This window comes from Rhopalosiphum padi, chromosome 4 (assembly GCF_020882245.1).
Source record: "Rhopalosiphum padi isolate XX-2018 chromosome 4, ASM2088224v1, whole genome shotgun sequence".
NCBI lineage: Eukaryota > Metazoa > Arthropoda > Insecta > Hemiptera > Aphididae > Rhopalosiphum > Rhopalosiphum padi.
In genome coordinates this window covers 16750956-16775779 of record NC_083600.1, presented here as the reverse complement: position 1 = coordinate 16775779, position 24824 = coordinate 16750956, and the positions used below count along the sequence as shown (strand labels likewise).

The window sequence follows — 24824 nt, the reverse complement described above, 5'->3', positions numbered from 1 at the left end:
ATCGCAATACATTTCAAATTTTAATATATATACTTCACGTTAATTAGAAACGGTTGTTCAACGTTCGAATTAAACACCTTGGCGTATTGATCACGAAAGCGGAATTCTACTTTCCAAGAAAACCGATTTCAATACAAAAAGTCCAGAATGTTTGCCTGTGAGTGGGACAAAAGTTCACCACAGTTATTTCGGATTATATATCAATAAACATCTAAAATTATATTACATTTATAAGATAGCGAGCAATCTAAGTATAACAATATTAGTTTCTATAATGGGTTAAAATACACAACAATGCGTTAACCACATAATAATACTGACAGAAATTATTATTAATCACGTAAATTGCAATAACGTATGTACGAGACAATCACAATAATCGAACGCGCTGTTGTACTCGGTATGGCCTCCGTATTTTGTATAATACACATTATAATGACGTTATAACAATATAATATATGGAAACTTAAAACTTTAGAAAATCGACGGAAACAATAAATCATTCCAGAATCTGACTTAACAACCGCCGTATACTTAAATAATCAACTGTTACCATAATACCTGTTAACCACCGCATATAAAGTGTACACACACACATTCTCTCATACACTCATACATAGAGTGTGTCGTAAAGTTTTATCGTTATCTCTTAAATGTGGCTAACGTGTATGATCATCGCTATAGTGGTCTATGCTGTCACGAAGATCAAATATATGACGCTACAAGATTTTAAATCAAATTAGATAACGAGCAGTTAGCCGAAAACCGCTCAAGTCGTCTAACTGCAAATTGTGATGTAACGTGTTTAACTTGAAATCCCTTTTATATGTGAGTATAATATTATATGTGATATTATTGTTACACGGAAATGATCGTCGTCTGTTCGCCGGGATGTAATACTCTAATAGGAATGACACGATGTGCTTTTAATCCACTTGGCAAAGTCGTAATACACTCGAAAATCTTCAAAAAATATAACGTTCATTATAATATTTTCGTTTATTTTGTTTATTATTGATACAGTGGTATTAAAATATCTACAGAAATATAATTCCTATAATATTAGAACCTCGGTCAAAATGCCGTTATAAATTTATAATATTAAATGAAAAATATTCAACTCAATTATTGTTCGCGCATGTCACCACGATAAATGATTAAATTGTACTCTCTCTCTGGCACATTTACGGTTTAAGGGGTTTTGAATAGGCAATTTCAATAAAATTAAAAAAATTAAAACTTATACGATTTCAAAATTATTGTCAAGTATTATCGTATAAATTACATAATTATGAGCTGTTTGTAATTTTTAATAAATTACGGTATAACATTTGTTTTGTGAATACCAATATAGATACCACTACTACTCGTATATTTCATAAGATTTACTATTATCAATAATATGACGACTCAAGGCAAATCTTATTTGCGATGATTTTTTATTTTTTTGTTGAAATCTAAACTCAATTATTTTATATTATGGTTGTACTATAAAGCGGAAAACTGTTTATAAATCATTTATTCAATATGCATATATTATTATTATAGTATTCACGCCACCGTATATTTTTGAATACAAGTTGTATGACGGTCGTATTTCAGTATTTTTTTTCACTCGCAGTCAATCAAAATACAAATAACGCCATTGATTAAATATTGTTCATTTAATCAATATGGCTAGGACGTGAACGTTTATTATAATATTATACTCATCCGATTTGTTTAGAACCGAACGACTACACGTCATATTATCACCACCGTTATTCATGGTACCGTGTGATATTATTTTGTTTTAACATACGCGTATGTGACGCAACTGGAGGCTCATCGTTGATGTTAAATCTAACGCATATAATGAATTTTTATATTGTTTTAGTATCCGTACATCTGTCACTTTTTATGGGCATCCGCGTGTGCGTTTTGAAAAGGGACGATACGGAAGGTATAAATCGTGCAAAGAGGGAGCGTGGGTCCGGTTTACGAAACAAAAAACAAAATAAAACAAATAATAATACTATTTTCATATAAAAACATTAACTGGGAGAGGGGGGCTGAAAGTGTAAAATCAGCGTTTTTGCATTTAATATCTGTGCACACGAGTTCGAAACGATATTCACCGTCGTCGCATCTACATGTTATAATAATATAATATTAATTATTATCCATTTAATAGCGGTCGATCGCGAAAAATAAAAATATTAATTTACAAGCGCGTGGAAATTGCAATCGGCACAACCTCGTGGTTGTAAGTAAATATATGTTAGTTTATATCTGTAGATATAATATCATGTATACAGAATGTGTCATCATGTGTTTGTCCTCGCCTACTATTTTAGTACCTAGTATAATTATTAATATCGTAATACACCTTGTGTCATTATTATGTTCTCTCCACTACTCGGCTAATATTTTGGTTTGTCGTAGTTTGTGAGCATTTAGAGCAGTTCGCACGAACCGACTTTAAATTTTAATTAAAACTTAACAAGTCGTCGGCGGAAAGGATGACGATTAAATGTTGTGTGAGGGTTCGTTGTTACGTTAGTAAATATCCAAAAAAACGATCAAAACGAACTTTGCACGTACTATTGTTGACTTGGGTTTTAGGTATTATCTGGCTGTCGTAATTTTCATCTTGATAGTGGCATGCTATATTTTGCAACTGTGTCATTTCAGATAATTTTAATTTTATATTTGACCTACCTTTTAAAAATATGTCATATTTTGAATTATTATGGATAAACAAACTTGTTGATTTTTTTTTAGTTATCAAAAAAAGGTTTTGACGGACATACTTATTAAAATGTGATAATTTTTTTTTTGTTTTGATAAGATATTATTAATAAATTTAAAAATATTTATACAAATTGAAAACCGCCTAACATAATATACATAAAGGAGGAAAATTATATTCGTTGAAATTGACACTAAAAAAATGATTAATTTTATAATCATCGAAAAATTACACTTAACCGTCATACAAATATTTTGTAAAATTATAATCTCTGTTTTTATATAAATATACAATAATATTGTTAATTTTGTACGTACAAAAAAAAAATCATTCATTGTCTTAATGAACGTTTTAGTCGGCATGTCTTTATGATTGAGAGGTATCTACGCACAAACTTTAATATCGTACTACCGTTTTGTCTGCGTTAATTTAATAAAATCGTTCATGCGTAACATGACTTTATACCAATTTTGTTTCGCAACAAAGGCACAATTGGCAGGTATACGTATTATTATGAATTTTTTATTGCTTGTCAAATGGCGTGCGTTTATCGTTTCAGTTTAATATAGATTCTGACGTATTATCGAATTCGATTACAATGTAACGTAACTATTATATATATATATATATATATTATACACTCATAGATGCAAAATCAAATCTTTTATTTAATTGTATACATCTACCACGTCGTACTTATAATATATAGTATAGAAACAGTCGACGGGGAAGCCGTTGAGCACTGTTCCTCGTAGTTTTAGAGTGTGCTTTTCTTGTGTTCGTTAAATATTAGCGACTTAAAAGCAACGGACGAATTCATGATATAGTAGTCATAGTCGTAGGGAGGGTATTTTTTTTCTACCGGTGTAATCTCATTGTACTTAAAAATCCTTTTCGTATTTTAGTTCTTATACATTATATTTGTTGTGCGCGCGTTACGGCTGAGCGGTGAAACGTTCGATCGAGAGGCTTATTGTTGGAGAGCATGATATATTATATTTTATACAGTATGTAATATATATTTGACGATAATAATGCACCTTTCGGCCGGCTAACGACCGTCTTATATAAAATAGTATGATAAATGCACTACGAGTATAAATTGTTTATTTAATTTTTATTTCAACATTTCGTTCTTGAATGATTTGCAGGGATCGTATTTAGAAACCATACATCCAATCGATGCGGTAAGAAATTTGAAGAAACGTCCAGAGATCGGACAACGTGTCCGTCTTAGTGAAGGAGACATAGCCCAGACGAAGCTTTTGTACAAATGTTACAGTGAGTAAAATAATATTTGACTTAATCAATATATCGCGGACTTGCGATTTGAAACATAATAATATGCAGTATAGGCAACTGATTTTACATCTATGCCTAGTTAAAAATGCGGATATAATATAAAAGTACACAAATCAAAAACCGTTATTTCATGATTGTTTAACTGATAACATATTATGAAAATAGTTTTTGCACATCATTTAATTTTGCCAGTTGAATTGATTTTAATGGATTTTAAAAAGACGAATATGGTCAGAGCGAGATAGTATACAATATTATATAAATATTAAAATATTATTAAAACCGACAAACTGTATAGTCTTACGCCATAATATAATATTTATTGTGCATAGAATAAAAAAAAAACTATCACATTTTTTAACGTTCATTTGAAATATGCACAATGAATTAAACTTGAAAAAATAAATCACTTTTCACCCATATAAACTTTTCCATTTTTTTGTTCTTTTTTATCAATAATAATTATTTAAAATGTTATAACCTTTAACTGGCGTTTAATGTCACCTAGGAGAAAATTTAGGAATAATATCTGAAAGTACATTTTTAATATGAGAATTTCCATGATCATATTATATGAGAATGGTTATTTTATGGTTGGTAACTTTTATATGATTTGTTAGTAGTTTTGGAGATTTTATTGATGTGAAGCTTCACTGTGAAGCTGTGTATAATGTACAGTAACAAGTAAAAAGCATAGGTTGCGTAAAACGTTAGGGATCCAAGCAATCATCATTATTATTATTTATTAATATACATAAAATGGGATGGATAAGAACATACTGAGATCTCACGTTTAATATGTAAAGACTTAATGGCACTTTATTATCTGTAACAACCACTTGTCAATGTATTTAAATGATAAATATGAGTTCTAAAAAGCAATATAAATTTCGATTTTCTCGCACTTATAAATAATAGTTTTGCTACAACGTCGAGTACTATTATTTTAAGTTTAATATTCAATCGAGAATTAAAGGAATCATTATAGGTATTATAACATAATAAATAATCATCGCGATCAATATTTGATTATGTTACGCTCATCACTAATGTCAATAATAATATTATCAATTGTTTAAAATGTTATCAAAAGTATTTGATGTGACTGCTTTCAGAGTTTTAAATCAACGTACGTCATAGTAGTATGTGCACTATTTTCGTTTAACAACATGTAGGTTATTGTTTTTTGATTTTAACGATGAAACGGTGTTTGGGTTGGGTAATAATTATTTAAAACAGCTGAACGTGATATATAATCCTCCACGTATTATATTGCTTGCTAATGTTTTCAAGGATGTGGAAAGACCTTGCAAGAGAACAGCGGCATTTTTGGTTATTCGCCCGAACCTGGGCAGGAGTACGGAGACAGATGCGAATGGCGTATCACGGCCACGCATGGCGAACGTATAGTGTTGAACATCACCGAACTCGACATACTGAAATCAGACCAATGTAGTACTGATTATTTAGAAATCCGCGATGGGTACTGGCACAAATCTCCACTGCTCGGTAAGCGTTAATCATCATAAGTATTATGGTTACGTATGGATTCATATTAAACGAATTATTATGTTAAATGATATTGTGTTATGAAAATAATATTGTAGTGAGCTTACACAAAATTATTTACTTTACATGACCCTTATTTTGTCTTATTCGCCATATGCAGTAATGAGTGTAATGGGTGTATAAGTGTATAGTTATTGCGATATTATTTTAAAAGTTTCATTGTTTCCAGTGAAAACAGTAGATTTTTTTCACTCCAATTACTAAAGTTGTTGCAAAGAATTGTGTTCAAAAACACACACACACACAGAAATTGACAATTATTTAAAATTCCTAGTATCAGGTGTACGAATATAAAAAAATAATGTATAAGTGCACTATTGTGTACTACTACAGTAGGTACCTTTTTGGAAAACTATAGTTGTTTATTAGGCTAATTATTAATCAAAGAGTTCTTTTTATACATAATACATGTATTATATATACTAAAAGTATTTGATGCAGAGTAAATAAAACCGTACCATAAATAGTTCTTCTTTGATAAAGTATTTAAAAAAAAAACTTTATTCGTACTTAAAAAATACATTTTAAATTATCGCTATAATTTAAGAGGACGCCATACCCGCATGTGTTGTCTCTGTCTTAGTAACGTACATCATAACAAAATTTCGTTCAGCAGAATTCTGTGAGTCAGCTTTAATATTAGAGTAAATTTACCTAGTATCAAATTTAAAGTTAAGAATATTGTCTAGACAATGAAATATGATTTTATTGATATTATAATTTTAAAGTGAGTTATGGACATTTTAAAGTTGTAATATTTTGCATAGCTGTAACTCACTTTAAAATAATAATATCATTAAAAGCATATGTGTGTCATTGCCTAGATAATATTCTTACCCTTTATATTTGATAATAGGTAAATTTACTCTAATATTAAAGTTGACACACAAAATGTATTCTGCTGAACGAAAATTTGTTATGATGTACGTTAGTAAGACAGAAATTACACATGCGGGTATGGCGTCCTCTTAAGATACTTTGCCTCGATGATAGTTACATATAACTATATAAGTTTTAATTTTTAATCTTAAATGCACGTATCATATTTCATAGTCATAAAATAATTTACGAAATTTAAATGACTACCTATCGTTTTCATAATAGATATAGACATATTTTTTTAAATAGAGATTTTATTTTTATTTACTATCATACATTTCGCTATTTTTATTACTTAGACCGATAAATAAAATAAAATAATAATAATAAACTACGTTTTTTTAGTAATACTAACTTAAAATCTTTTAATTAAACAGGTGTTATTCTAATCATAGTTATAAACATTATTTATATATATATATATATATATATAGTATCATTTTTCGACATTGTTTTTTTATTTTCGAATTAGTTACGTTAATTATTTTATGAAATTATTTTTCGAAATAATTTGCAGATTTATATACTCAGACTTTATTAAAATGTTATAGATACTTATCATTACTTGAATTTTCATGTAATTATGTATTTTATATAGGTACGTCATACAAGTAGGTATACTATAATCTATAACAATACATTTCAACCAATAATTGTTTAGTTTTTTTATTTATTTATAGGACACAATTACAACAGTACTGAAACAATGTTTGATAATTATTTAATTGTATTTTAGTCTTGGAATTATTTTTAGAATAATTTAAAAATTAAAATTGGCATTATTAAAAATAAAATTGTGCTCGTTTAAAATTCTTAGACTTCTTACATAAAATATACATTATTATACTGCATTACATCTCATACTCATTAATAAATACTACATTTGTTTGGATATTAAATTAAACTCTCGAGATTTATAAATAATTTTGAATTTCAAGCTACTATGAAAAATAAATTGTCTACGGGAGTGTACGAGTATAATAAGTAATAACTAAAATAAGTAACGGTAAAATTTTAGTTTTTTTTTCAAGGAAAATATATTTCGTATAAACAATAATGTAAATTTTAGAGTAAGAAAATATATTTAAATTTCGAGTTTATTTCGGCGGAAAGTATAACTAATTACTATTTAGTTTTAATTAGGAATGATAATTATTGAAGAATAATTATTGATCGTCTGTTAATATAGGCAGGTTTTGCGGGAGTGTTCGCATCCAAGACCTCATAGTGACTGGCAATAGCAGAATGCTCATCAGCTTTATGATATCTGACAAAGGTACAAAATACAAAGGATTCACTGCAAATTACGAAGGTTAGTGATTACGTCGTTTTATTAGTTATCATAATGTTCAAAGAACGTTAAAATTATCATAACTAAATTGTCGTTAATAGCAACTATAGGAACAATATCCGTCATATGTCGTTCTAACCAATCTGAAAAAATATTTATGTTCTATGGTTTACATATATACGCATTTCTTGCAACAGTTATCAACGTTCTTCCCATAAAGACCTTATAAAATGCCATCAGTTAATCAACTAGTCCCATTTTACTTTTCAGTCATAGTATAAGCTTTATTAATACTATAATAATAATACACATATTTTCACGCAATTTTCTCAAAAGTCACCCTTCAGCTAAAATCAATGAAGCGCTGGTCTAACTAGTCTTTTATACTGCAAAATCATTAACTGTCTATCGATATGTACTAATGTACTATGACGAGTGATACTTTCCTAATATTCCGTGATTATTCATGATATTGAATTTACTTATCTATAAAGTCTATTATGATAATATTATAATATGACAATATTATCATCTTATGGAAAAGTTCGTAATTTTATTATTCGAAAATAAAACTATTTATAACTATAATTTGGATTATGTGAATGTTATGATAAGAAAAAATGTTGAAATAATTAAAAATTGTTTTTATAAAATGTCGTAATGGGTCATATATAGTGCAGGTGAATATTAAAATAACCAATTTTTCCTTTTTTAATTTCAGCCGTTTGTGGAGGAGAAGTCATGGTGACTGACGAACAAGGGCACTTAGAATCTCCTAATTTTCCAGACGATTATTTACCGAACAAAGAGTGTATTTGGAAACTTACAGCACCAGAGGGATATCAAGTTGGATTAAAATTTAACGTATTTGAGGTAAATTTTGTGTTTTAGTTCTGGTAAAAATAATTAATTTTTGTTTTAGTGACACGTCCTAATTGTCTAAAAAAAAAATAAAATAATTAATTTTAAAAAGTTTTTGATGAAGTCAGTATTATGCACATATATTTATTATTATTATGGCTAAGTAAAAACCCAATTATACAAATAAATTATTTTATTTTATCAAATATATGAAAACTTGTTTGATAGAAAAGTAGATATTAAATACAAATAAAGTAAAAATCAAGTTTGAATAGTACTTAATTAAAACAAATCATATTTTGCTTAAAAAAATTACGTCATATAAAAACAACATAAATATAAATTTAGTTTATTAATAAAAGAATCATTATAATCATCTGAACATGAAACAAATTAATTTTTATTAAGTTGTGATACCTGGTAAAATTAAACGAATTATTAAAAGTAATTCAGGAGAGTCAATATTACTATTAAAAAGATCGCATGTAAAAAGCATCTTTCCTTCTTCACTCAGATAATACAATTCCTAGTTGTGATAAATTTATAGGCGATATTAATTTCTGAAATTTGCAAGTTTCCTTTTAATCAAACTATTTTAAGATTGTCTATTTTAAACATAAATTTGTGATACGATTATTGACCTAAACTCAAGGTTAAATCTAACAAGATAAAGTATAATCTAAAGCTTTAATATTTTTGAAAAACATTATACTTTTTTTTTTATAAACCTTAACATTCTGAAGTCTTTATTAACAATTGAATTAATAAATAAAAATTAAATTTTAAATTTTAAATAAAAAGTTTACCTAAACCCCTAATATAAGTAACTCTCGATAGCAATGGGTTATCAATTTTTTAATTGTGTAGATAGGATTATTTGAACGCGTAAAATGCATAATACTATTAAACTTATTGTCTTTTTATGGTGTGTAATTACTAATTTTTACGGTCCATAATTAACGCGTATAAACAACGCGTAATAAAATTTTCCTTTTATTTTTTTATTTTATGGAACTGTTTTGTTTTATATCAACCCTACTCTTATTGTACATAACACACTTGTCGGTAAATTTAAAATAAAATTATGTGTTATTCGAAATATTTATACGCCTGTATAATACACTAATATGGCATATATTTGAACTTACATTCGAGCGTATTACTATTTTGTTTTATTCTATTGTTCGGCTCGTAAATTAGTAATCCGTCGAACTTTTTTCTCCGATTAACTAATGAATATAATTAACGGGTTTACATAAAACATTGAATTCTCATTCGCAATCAATAGCTACCGGCTATATAGTTTCGTATTATATAATTTAGGTAGGTATTATACTCGTATATATAAATAAACTGATGTGTGGGCGTGAACTTATTCGGTGATTGAATGTTTATGCCAAGCGTTAACTTAGATACATTATTAACAGGCATCTCTTGTTCGCGCTTGGTCGGAGTCATGATATTTTATAATATTAATTTGCTGGTATCGATCATATTATTATTATACAATATATATGAGCATCACGTGAATGTGTACCTATATAAAATTATGTATTAATCCAACGCAGATCGAAAACCACGACAATTGCTTCTACGATTACGTGGAGATCAGAAACGGACACTCGGCCGACAGCCCTTTGATAAACAAGTATTGCGGCTACAAGCTACCTTTGGACGTCCATTCCAGCACGAATAAGCTGTATGTCAAATTTCTATCAGACAGCTCCGTGCAGAAGGCCGGATTTTCCGCCACATTTATGAAAGGTATACTGTAAATAATATGTTCACGTTCGTCGGTTGAGACCTTTTACGTTTTTTTTTCCAAACAGTTTGTAAATATAATCGGGTTAAAAAAATATAAATGTGTCCGCTGTACTCCGTGTGATGCGTATGCGTATTGTATACATTATGATAATATATGTACCTACATTATATGCTTAAAAATTACGATCCCGTATCCATATAGGCGTACTATCTACTATTTCGAATGGATTAATGATAAATTAAAAAAAAAAAAAAACTGGGATTTGGATGGGATGGTATACTAGTACAAGTACGGTTATATGGGAGTTTTTGTGTTTGTATAAAAAAAGTTTATGACTGTAAATCATTGCATCCGTGAAAATGATTTCGATCATTAGTTGGATTAGATTAGTCTGTTTAAAACTGGGCCTCGGTTACATTAATTGTTAGTCTGCTAAAAATTAGCACTTGATTACATTCGTAAGTCTTTTTTTTTACGTCCTAAAAAAAAGCTGCTGCCAATAAATTAGGAATATCATCACACTTTTTAAATTTTTATTAGATTTCTGATAAATATTACTTCAGAATATATATTTCGATTTGTCTGTCTATCTATATGTGTGCATATAATATAAATAGTATTTTAAACCTTTTAGATCTTTTTCTGTTCAAAAATTCGTTTTCCGAAGAAAAACGTAACCACAATTGAAAAACCAATAACAAAAAACGGAAATTGAGTTCCGGCAGATAATATTTTATATTTATTTTGTAAGCCGAATAGGATAGTATATTTGTCTATTTCGGCAAAACCTCTTTATAGTTAACCAAAAATCACAGTTTCCCAAGTAAACTTTCTTGTTTTCTTCTTCTTATTCCAACTCCAATTCTTGTAATGCATATGGTTAGTAATTAATTTTATTATAATATCTAATATTATGTAATTATGTGTCTTGTTAAAAGAAAGAGTTGTTTTATATGTGATATTTTAATATTTTATTTTTAAATTTAAATTTAAAACATTATAATTTAGAGATTAAAAAATCTTGAACTAAAATTGTATCAAGTACTACTAAATATTATTTAATAATATTAGTAAATTCTTAATTCTTCGTTTAATTATTATTTTAGACAAAATGTCAAATAATTTTCAAAGTATAATTTCCACTGCTATGGCGTTATTAATATTAACTTAACTTTAATCAATAATACAATTTAATTATTTAGCTTTTAACGATAATGTATTAATTTAATCATTATAAACGCTAATGATCATGCCCTATAGCTTTTGGCATAATATGAAAATATGCATAAAAAATGGATAATATATATTTTTTTATTTAATTGCTTTACTTAAGTATTTCGAAGGGTGACGAGTAACGCCCGAAATGCGTACATTTTGTTTTATATCGGTCATGAAGATTTTCCGCTAATTTGTACGTCTAATTAAGTGAAATGAAAATAGCCTTATCCGCGTATATTCAATTTATATGTAAACTATATTTCTGAAGACGTTAAGATTTTTCGAGAAAAGAGTATTATTTATTATCACTTTTAAATTAATCACTTTGTATGGTTAGGCATAGAAGTATTATCTCTATTTATTTATTTATCATGGACGCGATAAACGCTAATATATATTTAACTATCGTTATTAGAACAGAGAAAATAAAAAACAATTATACAACTACAATATTATTATGTTCTTTGCAAAATGTTATATTATAAAATATGTTTAAAAAATATTTTAAAACGATAATAATATTAATAAAAGACAACATGTTTTGATTTCGTTCGTAAATTAAAAATATTCCATCATAGCAAAATACGAAAACAATAAAAATGCGGTTACACAATGTCTTATTAAAATATAAATTACATAATATATATATTTATATATTTCGCGTGGGAATAATATTCGTTTGGCTGGTTCGTCAACACAGCATATTGTTTTTCTGTTTTTACGAACACACATCCATATTCTGTACACACATAAGCGGTACTGCAATTACGTAACGTTTTGTGTTTGTAAATATTTTTTTAGAAACTGTTTAAGTTTTTTTGATCATCAATTTTAAGGACACGGAATGTTACGATAGGTTTAACATGAGATTCATATTATATTAAAGTATAACTATTATTTTTTTTTTCAAGTAAGAGATCATACATTTTACATTTAAAAAAAAACCAATAACTTCATAAAGATTAACTAGAATTAATTTTTGGCCTTCGTAAAATTTTGATAATGCTTAATTGCAATTTTAGTATTGCATGTTGGTTATGATAGAACTTCAGTATTTTCTATTCTTATTCTATTTATTGCGACTTCCTGTTAGTTGTGATATTCAGTGTTCAACAGATCAATGTAGTATTGTCCTATTTATTGATTTTTGATTTTTGTGTACATCTTTTAGCTGTCAAAAACATTTATTGATTCTCTGTTGTTGTGGTCGGTCCATTGTCTTTCAACTTTTGAGATACCATGACACTCTACTCAATTGATATTATGATTGCTTATAACTAATCTAATAACCATCTTATATTTGTTTATACTTTCCCATTTGTTGTAGAGTACGACGAATGCACTTCTGTGGATCATGGATGCGAGCAGTTTTGCATCAATACGCTGGGTGGATATGATTGCGCTTGTAAAGTGGGTTTTGAGCTACATTCAGACAACAAACATTGTGAAGGTACGAATTTTATTTATTGTCATATTTATTACATTTTTATGCATATATATATTACATAATTCATATTTTTTGTATATTTTTATTACATTTTTCACATTTTTTTTATACATAATATATATTAAATATTTTTATAAGTTCATAATTATTATGTATAATCATGGATACTGTTTCAAATCTTTTTATTTATTAGATGACAGGTTTACGAGGTACCTATTTGGATTAGATTATTATAATAAATTATTGACTTTTTTTAAGAATATTTATTTTATGTTTATATTACTGAACCGTTTAACAGCCAAATAAATGATATGGCAACGCTGAACGTAAATTCGTTCCCAATCGTATTATTTTTGGGGTTTTTTTTTTAGGTCAGCGGTAAGTTCTTTGTTAAATTTAATTGTTCTCAATCGTTCGGCCAAAAAGGTATAACGTTCTTAGTCATTCGATAGCCTTTGATATTACATTATTTTATATTTCTATATAACACTTTATATTCAATATCTATTTGTAAACGGTAAGCTACATATCGATTGAAAATTTCGGAAGACCAAATTTCAAAAACGAACGTTTCGTCGATAATATTATACGTGCATTACCGATCGAAGTGTTGGTAAGCCAACAGGATTTATTTTTTTCAATACCTTTTTATTTTTGCGTTTATCTCCCCGCGTTTTGATCATTTACAAAAATAATTTATCCATCTTGTCCGTGTCAGTGAGTAAGTAGTAAGGAGTCGCACATAAGATTTTGGAATAAATTCGATATTGCCTCGACGATTTGAGACAGACATCATTTGTGGCTATTACATTGTGAATGCTACTGAATCTAAATTTATAATTCATTCTCTCTTCCCAGATAAATAATTTTACCAGTTCGTTTTAGGATTAACTTTGACAATATTATGCGGATTTTGGGTTCATCGTTATCTCGATTTTCCATAATATCTTTTTTTTTGTAGGTAGTTACTTACTTAATTGTTATTTTTTCTATTAAATAATAATTACCAACCAACTCGTAAATTCTTTAAACTCCTTAATTTGCGGTATTTTTAATATTATAAGTACAATTTATGTAATACATATTAAAATAATAACAGCTTATTACGACACGGAGAAAATTAGTTAATTTTTCAGTCAAATATTGAAACGGGTGCAAAAAGTCTTAACAAAACTAAATAATTGAAATCAGTGTAAAATATTCTGATAGTTATAATTAATTTTCTTGAGGTGGATTAAATTTTAAAGTTTAAATAAATTTTGCTTTCTAATTAAATTCACTCGATTGCATTCGTCGTCCCGATTTAAGATAATTAAATTTTAAAAACATTCAAAAGTTAAAAAAACGATTTTTTTTTCCTAAAATAAAATATTATTTTCACATTTTTGTAACCAATGTAATATTTATTATTGAATGATAACATATATTAATATTTAAACTAACCAATATTAAATTAATGATAATATTATATTCATTTTTTTTTATGCCTTCGATTGAAATAATATTTGTTCAATTTTTAAAATGATAATAAAAATAAAACAGAAATAATATAGAAACATATTGGGGGGGGGGGTATCAACAGGGAGCTTAAATTAAAACTTTATAACGTATAGTATATTAAATAATATTATAAATCATCATCCATCATGTAATCGTCGTCGATAGAGCGGCGTTCTGATTATGCAATATGACAGCATATGAGCGTAGAATGACGTTCGGACGGCCAATTCGATTTGATCGGGCGCTAACGATATTGTGGTTTACGGCAGTGTCAGAGTGTCACGTTCACATGAATTTATATTATAAAGGTAGTAATATAATTATAATAATAATTATTATTATATTTGGTATTATAATATGTATATAAAAACTATCGTGACGGTAATATTTGTTGTCATGATTTTCGGGATCTCAAAGTTTTTACGTGCATTTAAATTTTGAAAATGGCTTGATCATCTAAGCTGGGATGGTTGATCAAAAACTTCAAAACACGATCATAAATAGAAAACTGCAAAAGTAAAAATAGGAGCTAATACTATGTTTTTACTCACTGTAAATGAATTAATATTTAGATATTAATTTTATTATAGATTCGATGTTTGAATGAATAACCTACAAAAAAAAAAAAAAAAAATACATTATAAACATTATGAACTATTTTCAATAAGCTTTTTAATAAAAAAAATATTTTTTACTTTATTTCCGCGTGTTGAATAAATTACTTTTGTTTTAGTACACTAAGTGAAAAAAAATCTTACCAGAAAATATTTTATTCAATTAAAATGCTACGATGCTTTGAACGAGTTAAATAGTTATAACTATTAAGTAATACGAAACGTCATTAATAAATAATTTTGTTGATTTTTAGATTATTTTTGTTATGTAAATATCAAATAAAAAATGTAAATGATAATTTACGATATAAGACCAAATAATCTTCACACGCACATATTATTTTTCAAAGACTCTATCATTGTATAATATTATTAAAAAATAGGTGTAAATATATCTTGAAAAATAAACTCATAACTTGCTGTATATCGAACTTATTTAGAATTTAGAATAATTCTATAAATAACAGACATAATACGTCTTTTTAAGTATGAAGTATAGAAAAGAAAAAAAAATATTACAGGGCATATAAGCCATCAACTATATTGTTTTGAGTGTAATGTGCAGTTAATATTGTTTTTGTATCTTTTTGATGTAAATTAATGTTCGTCGTGTGTTAATATTAAACACGGTATAATCGTTAATTTTTAAGTTAAAAAAATGTAATGAAACAACCCAAAACAATATCCTGTTATAAGTTTTAATTTCGTGTTTTATTAAAACGCTTTTATTTTTCCCGAGTTCATTTGAGACGTTAAGTTAGAGCGAATAAACTAAATGAACATAAAATGGTTTATTTATTTCAGTAATTGTTAGTATGAAATTAATTTAGTTGAACTTGAGTAAGATTAACAACAGTGACTTTAAATTGATGATTTTTTTTTTATAAAATATACTGCAATTTTAACACGCCATAATTGCGTTAAGCCATCCTGAGAATGATTTAGATCAACAGATTGCGTTAGAAAACTTAATACATCAGTTATGTATTATACCATTATATCTGACGTATTTATTCTTAATAATAATATTAGTTTATTAAAATAAAAATGATTTATCTTCATAGCTTTTGAATTCAATTTTTCGATTATTATTGTATTGTGGTGACAACCATCACTGGGTATTTTTCAAATACAAATATATTATAGCTTTTAGTAATTACCATATTTTGTAAACACAAATTTTCCAAATTTTTTTTATTGTTATAGGGTTATAAGAAATTAGTAATTTGAAAATTAAAATTATTCTTTATTAGTTTTTATTTACTAAGCTTTTGCAGTATTTCGAGTTTTAATCTGTATAATTTTAATCTAAAGCCATTTTAAATAAATTCAAGAATATTATCTTTCACTCTTATGGTTTATAGTAAATGTACTCATAAAAAGATTTTACAGAAATTAAAAATATATAGTTGGTAAAGTTTAACATGTAGGTAGTTTAATTTTTTTTACTAAGATTATTTATGTTTTATGTTTCATATAACTTTATACCTATACAAAATATTAAATTTTTCATTCGGAAAGGTTTCAGGGAAATCAGATTAAATATATTATCATTGAAAAGTTTAAAGAGAATATATCCATAATCATAAAAATATTTAGAAAATCGTGGTATAATCCGTACAAAGTTAGTATACATATTATGATTAAATATTTCTTTGTGTTCATTGTACTAGTATAGCTGTTAGGACGTGTTTTTCGAAAATGTATAGGAAAGTTCTGTACTACCTGTGTTTAATCAATGTAGAATCAATAGAGAACTTTTCGAGCAATCTTCTTCGATAAAAAGTGTTGACACAAAAAAAATAAATGAAATAAATAAATAAAAATAGTATCATATAAGACCACTTGAACTTTAGAAAAATAATAGAGATGAATGAAAAAGTTATAATACAAACGAGAAAAAAACAATATTGCTTAGAGCATTTTAACAGATTAATCGATGAAACGAATTTTTGTACTTAGGATGACGCTATCCCGGAAGTAGGTCAAACACGCATTATGTAAGCGGATAGTCCTAAACAGCTATGCAGATTGCTCATGGAATTCTTATAGTAAAACTCTACCACTGCACCTCTGGATAGATTTTGAATTATTGGCAACACGTTATTAATGTCTCACATAGTTGAGCAAAGTCATGGTTCCCTTAAGTCATGAGTCCTTAACAATTTTTGGCTCACACCATTGCGGACTCGAATGAAAACGCAATAACGCGATCGAATATTAACTACGTACTTATATAAATTATTCAAATAATATTTTCTTGTCCAGAATCTCTCTTTTTCAACGTTAATATTCAATTTTTTATTTAAATTTGTATACGTATAATATAATTCGAATATAGATAAGAACATTATATTTTCTGCGTCTACACAGTATTTTCAGGTTTACCTAAGTATAATTAGTAATATTTATACCAGATATAACAATATTTTGCCACTGTCCACTAGTTTGGACTATAAAAACAATCTTAACTGATTATATATTTTAAATATACATTAAATGTATATGTAGTTTTTCGATATTTTCGATATTTTCAATTTTATTATTTTTTAAATGGTTGAAATGCATCCATTTCTATAAGCATATAAATAATATACTTTACGCAATTAATCTCTATTAAAAACTATTTTATATTATATTTTATTATGAAATAAAATACACTAGTGACCAAAGTTTTTTTAGGTGATTCGTTTGGTAAATTTATATTTCAAACGTCACGTCGAATAGGTAGGTATTAGGTAATACCTAGTAATATATAATATATGCACATTGCAATTATTATAAATATCATCGTCGTAATTAATTTATATTTATTAGTTGATCGAATAAACAAATTAATAATTAGTAGATAGTATTATATATATCAAATAATTATACATTTATATTTGGTGTGATGTGCTGGTGTTAATATATATATATATATATATATACATTGCAATTATTATAACCATTTACTGCCGTCTGCCATTATACAATGCTGATAATAATATGTTTATGGGTCATTTGTCGCCGCGCGTGTTATTAAAATTCCTTTTATCGAAAGCTTTATATAATATTTTTATTGTTCTCGTGAGATAAATATTGTTTTATTTTTATTGGCGTTATTAACCTATGCCTCCCGTGTCATTAAAATAACGTGTTGAAATTATATAGTATTATAACAATAATAATTATTATAATGAAAAAAAATGTCATTGATTATTGTCGATTTCATAGTATATTTAAACGTGCTAAAATGTTCGTTTATTAATTAATTAATTAATTTGGGAAATATGTTCTGTACACTTATATATAGTTATTATAATAGAATATATTAAAATAAATTATCATAAATAATATTACGATTCACATTCGTAATAGTCGTGGTTATGACAAACCAACCTTGAATTTTGAAATCTGAATACTAAACTACGACGTTTTATTATTCTAATATACTTGTTTTACGAATAAAAAAATTGTAACAAACATAATAATAATAAAAGTAAAATGTATTTTTTATCGTATTATTCAACGCTATTTTCAGACGCTTGCGGTGGTATTATCGAAGCGACCAATGGCACAATTACAAGTCCTTCGTTTCCAGACCTGTATCCCGGAAATAAAAGTTGCATATGGGAAATAATAGCGCCAGTTCAGTTTAAAATCACATTGAACTTTACTCACTTCGACTTGGAAGGGAACAACGTGAGTAAAATACCATCAAAGCTTATTGCGGTTATGTATTCCACGTAAACTATGTATTTATGTTTTGTTTCTACTTTTCAGTTACACCAGGTGAGCGGTAGAGCATAAGAAATAATATTATATTCAACGGACGGATGAAAAAATACAATTTTTCTAATATTGTTTTATATCATACGCGGTGCTGTGTACTTAAACCACGTGTTGATGTATTAAAAAGCTGTAGCGTACTCGGGGCAGCCGCGGGCTGTCATCGTTCGTTAGAATAATGGAATTTTATTATTCAATATTTGACGCGACGTTTACCTTGTTTTTTTTCTTCGTAGGCTGAATGTGAATACGACCGAGTGGAGGTGTACAGCAAAATTGGTTCGGACAAACTCAGGAAGCATGGGGTGTACTGCGGTCAAGAAGCACCATCCATGATAACTTCGGAGGCAAATGCACTGCGCGTGGAATTTGAGTCGGACAGCTCTGTGCATAAGACCGGATTTGCTGCAGTTTTCTTTACTGGTAAGGCATTGTGCTTGTATGAATATAGACTATAGTTTACTAAGCTAATGGGACGTATTGAATCGGAAAGTATTAAATAAGTTTCTTAAAATAAGTATGAAGTATATGCCATAACAAAGCAAATAAAGCTCACTAATTCGGTTTGATGTCGATTATATTATACATTAATACACAATTCGTTTCATATATATATACTTTTAAAAATATCGAGATTTTAAACATCCGTTTTGCTCATAATATAAAATGTAATATATTATATAATATTTACATTGATATATTTTTAAATATTATGCATTTTTACTACTTAAAACAACATTTTGTTTTTATATTATATGAATTCAGCGAAACTCGAAGGTTACCGAAGGGTTATGATAATGTTTACCGACTTTTCACATATTACATGCGTAACTGTTTTGTTCCTATCATTATAGTACCGTTCGTTTGTATTCAATATTTGTTCCCCCTTTTTTATATACAATATAAATTAACTATTTACATTTGGTTGTATACTTATAGACAATTTCATATACGATAAAATAAAATAAACTTCTTTATCACAATTGTTTAAAAACTATCCAAGTACAAAATTATTTATATATGGTATTTGATCCGCGTGGACTGTGCTGTTTTGTTCTTAGACATGGACGAGTGCGCCGTCAACAACGGCGGATGCCAACACGAGTGCAAAAACACTCCCGGATCATACGAGTGCACGTGCAACAACGGATTTACATTGCACGAGAACAAACATGATTGCAAGGAGGGTGGTTGTAAGCATGAGATTTCGGCCCCACGTGACGTCATTTCCAGCCCCAACTACCCGGACTCATATCCGGGCCGGAAGGATTGCGTCTGGCATTTTACCACCACCCCAGGCCACAGGATCAAAGTGGTAACCACGATGACTGAAATAATAATAATAATGACACCAATGGTTGTTTCTATATTGTACAACAATTTATATGACATGTGTTTCCCGTAATAGCTTTTATTATTGGCTGACTTACACCTAACGTACAATTGACAAGAACCGTTGAATTTAGTTACTACTAGTTACTGAGAATTCAACTTTGTTTTGCAAATTGTAATTATTACTAGTCATTATCTTTCTAAGCTCGGAATACAAAATATTTGATTTATCTATAGTTTTTCTTTCGAGTAATAGATAAGTGTTCGGAAGGGAACGGCGTTTATTTCAATATATTTTTACATTTAAGATACACTTTAGATACATTTTAGATAAACTTGTATATTATATTATATAATTGGTTGGAATTCAATTTTCACAAATGATTGATTTACTCAGTTTAAACAAATATTCCCTGTGCATAATTATTAGAGAAAATACTATTATTGTATAATGAATAATATAAATACACGTCTGCTGCAGCGCACGAAGAATAAATAAACTATAAATCGGTGCTTCACAATATTTTTCATTTTTATGGTATACTTATTATTATAGTTGTATGTTAGGTCATCAGTAAACGTGTGCGGCTTTTATAGCGCGAACATTTCCGGGCCCCGCTGCAAACTGATCGTTATCATCGTAATATACATAAAACGATCATTATATTATTATATTTTGTACAATCGCACCGCGTCGTAGTGTACATTTATAATAATAATAACAGTAGCATAAGTTCACGTAAAATCGAATAACATATATTATACTATCTACTTACACAGGGCGTAGAGTGAGCCCACTTTTCGCGATCCTTTAATGTTCCGTTAACTATATATATATATTATGTCTATATATTTGTGATGATAATGATGATGATGTATGATATAATTATATATTGTAGCTGTTCGATACATTTGAAATGGAACCGCATCAAGAGTGCGCGTACGATCACATTACGTTCTACGACGGGCCCACGCCAGATTCGCAGATTCTCGGACGGTTTTGCGGTTCCAAGATCCCACATCCCATAGTATCCTCGTCTAATCAACTTTACTTGGCCTTCAAAAGCGATGCATCGGTACAACGTAAAGGATTTTTGGCTACGCACAGCACGGGTAAGACGTCGACATGAGCAATATATGTCCAAAATTAGGTAATATGTTATATTATAGTAAATAATCGCTCACCGTTTTCGCAGTTTGCGGTGGTAGACTGATAGCCACGAACAACGTAAAACACTTTTACTCGCATTCCAATTATGGCGATCTGAACTACGATAGCGACGCTATGTGCGAATGGACCATCGAAGCCAAAGCCAACATGAACGTGCACCTGACATTCTTGACTTTCGAACTGGAAGACGAAAAGGATTGTATGTACGACTACGTGGAAGTGTGGAGTAGCTTGGACACCAGCGGACCGTTCTTCGGAAAATTCTGTGGACCGACTGTTAGTATAATATTTAAAACGACGTTCTGCTATAAAATAATGTAATATATCATTTATATCATTCACGGTGGCGATTTATAGCATTAAATAATTTAATATTAAGCCACGGTCGTTATTTGCCCGTTTAAAATGTTTATGAAAATCCGTTATCCGTAAATCATGGTGACTAGTGAGTAATTTAATAGATATTTTTATAGAGAGAAAAACTGTAACTGATTGTATTTGTATATGACGGATGTTAAGTTACACGACCTATAAGTTAATTAATATTGACCCACCCCTCCAACCTGTCTAACTAAATCAAACTTAATCAACGTTTTAAAATTTTCAGAATCCGACGGATGTGATATCAACAAACGACGCTTTGTTGCTTCGGTTTAAGACAGACAGCACGATCGTGAGCAAAGGATTTTCCGCATCGTACATAGCTGTGGAGTCGATGAACCCCAGTGTCGAATATTCATCGTTAACCGATGAAGACGACGTTGATTTGGCCTTCCATAAGAATAAAAAAAACAAAAAAAAGAAAAACAAACCGTCGTCGTCGAACCAGACGAATGGCGATGGAGACGATGGCGATAGTGACGGCGGGGGCGGTGGAGACGAAGATGACGATGACGAAGATGACGATGACGAAGACATGCTCGCCGTCAAAAGTCCGTGATGACGATACGATATACGATATCATAATATAAACATAGTAACCCGGCGACGACGGACGGTTAAGAAATCACAAAAAAAAAAAAAATACTCAAAAAAGAAGCAAACCATTAGTTTATTATAATTATTTAATGTAGCGATTTCTAGAATATTACCTCTACGAGACCCCTATTTATAATAATTATCATTATCGTACGTGTAACGGGTGCCCGTTGTATGTTATTGTTCTTATTGGATCGTAAAAACTGCACTGCAGTCGGAGCCGCTCACACCATTATATGTGCCAAATAGAAAACGACCGACTCGCCGTGTCATACATATAATAATATATAATAAAATATCGATGTCATGTACGGTTTTAGCAAGTCGTTGATCTCATATGTATTATATGATAGATATATGTGATATACGCGCGCCACGAACTCCACGATTAATGTCCAGTCTTAGACACACCCGTCGAAATTGTCATCCGCTTGATAATATTATTATTGAGTTTGTTATATAATAACACCACCGTCGTATCGTACGATTTCCGCGTTACGCGAACCGATCGATCTCGACGTCGTTTCAAATAATATTATTATTATTATTATTATTAATATTTTTATCATTATTATATTTTACTAGTTTTACTTTTGTACGTTTCGATAATTCGATATTTTTTTTTGTTTTTACGGTACCAGTATTTTTTTTTTTTTTTTTTTTAATAATATGTTTTTCCGGAGACGTTTATGATAATATTCCAAAAGTGTGCATATATTATACCGCCCACCAGGTATTAGACATATGTCGAATGTCGATGATAATAGTGTTACCGCGTTTGGACGAGATTCCTAAATTATGACGTTATACCAGCCGTACGTGAAACAAAACGATACGCGGTCGTCGAATGCTAATATACGATATGCCACATGGTCGCCGATGGAAGAAATACATTATGAAAACGTGTCGAGATCGCCGGTACAGCTACGCGGATAGGCATATAGGACCCACCCTGCAAGTCGTACGTTATTATATAATTTTTGTTTAATCGTAACGTTTAAAAACCCCGCGTGTGTTATTTTAATGTGACATAAAAATAAAATATCATTGTACCTATATTATTATTATTATTATTATTATTATTATTCAAACGAAAATGTTGATAATCGTTTATAACCAATAACAAAATAAACAATATTTCTTGTGTGTTTTGAATGCTGCTTTGTATTTTTGGATTACACGCATAACAATAATTATTGTTTTCATTAGGTTCCCTCAAAGGTCAGAAATAATTTAAAATTTTTATTTATTATTGTCATCAGCGTTTGATGTATATTATTTAATACGTTTTATTTGTTATCAATAAAGGTTAGCACCTGTTGTCCGCGATTGAAAGAAAAACACACGTATATACTATATATATAAATTATATGTATACAAAACATTATAATGCGATAGGTCAATATATGCCGATCGATAGATTTTCATTGTTACCGCGATTTATAAACAACATATTATATTATATCAATAGATAGTTAATATAATTATTATTATTACGTAGCTTTCGTGATAAAAAAATAAAAATAAAAGTAACGCGTTCGCGTCTGGATATTTGGATAATCGGGAACAACGGACGCGATAATAATGTACACTATGAACTTTGTCTGCACGATCAAATATTGAAAAACCGTCATTGCACTAAGTTTAGACAATAATATTATTATATTATTATATATTATATAAGTATGATTGCCGCACACAGCTACACCATACGTTATTGTTTATGGTTTCAAATGTATAGCGACTCGTCCGTGAATGACGAAGTGTAAGTCGCCAAAGAACTAGAAATTATAAAGATAATTTTAACCTTTGAAAATGTGTGCGTTAAAAAAAAGAAAATATTAACGACGCACACAAAACAATAGGCGGAATGTTAGGATAAAAGCATTTAATTTTTTAATCATTCGATTTTTATTAGTATTTACTGTAAAAGACTACCTTTAATATGATGTTTTAAAATATAATAACATTATATAACGATAGGTATCTCATTCTATAACATATATTAAGTAGTAATCAAAAGAAAAAAAGAATAGTAAAGAAAAATAACCGTCAATACAGGATTTTTACAAGTTCATAGTATTGTTGTTCTAACCTTTGGTATTAATTTTAAATCGGCTATCTTATCGTCACTTGTTTTTGTAGTTTTCGCGTGTAAATCAATTGAAATTTTAAACGTATTTTTCGTCAATCCTTCATATTATTATAATAATATTGTGTTTGTGTCAACAATCGATATTTTTATTCGACTAGTTCGAATGAAGCAATTTTCAAATTCAAAATTTACACATAGGCCAGCACGTGAACGCGACGTTTCAAAAACTGTTGCGAGATTGTTGTACTGCAGTAACTACACACATGCGAGCAATGAGTAAAGACGTGGACTAGATTATTA

At 28.6% G+C, this 24824-nt stretch overlaps 1 protein-coding gene across 1 annotated transcript in view; it reads left to right on the top strand.

Moving 5' to 3' along the window:
* The window catches only part of LOC132929053 (protein tolkin-like), a 52500-nt gene extending 28916 nt beyond the window's left edge, over positions 1-23584 (top strand). The window contains exons 7-19 of the mRNA XM_060994098.1: positions 3883-4012; positions 5327-5542; positions 7671-7793; positions 8494-8645; positions 10202-10397; positions 12944-13066; positions 18701-18861; positions 18943-18951; positions 19185-19371; positions 20010-20263; positions 21180-21393; positions 21477-21727; positions 22059-23584. Of these exons, the coding sequence (XP_060850081.1) occupies positions 3883-4012; positions 5327-5542; positions 7671-7793; positions 8494-8645; positions 10202-10397; positions 12944-13066; positions 18701-18861; positions 18943-18951; positions 19185-19371; positions 20010-20263; positions 21180-21393; positions 21477-21727; positions 22059-22391 (2349 nt within the window). The 3' untranslated portion in view covers positions 22392-23584. The remainder of the gene's footprint in view (positions 1-3882; positions 4013-5326; positions 5543-7670; positions 7794-8493; positions 8646-10201; positions 10398-12943; positions 13067-18700; positions 18862-18942; positions 18952-19184; positions 19372-20009; positions 20264-21179; positions 21394-21476; positions 21728-22058) is intronic.
* The last annotated feature ends 1240 nt before the right edge of the window (positions 23585-24824 follow it).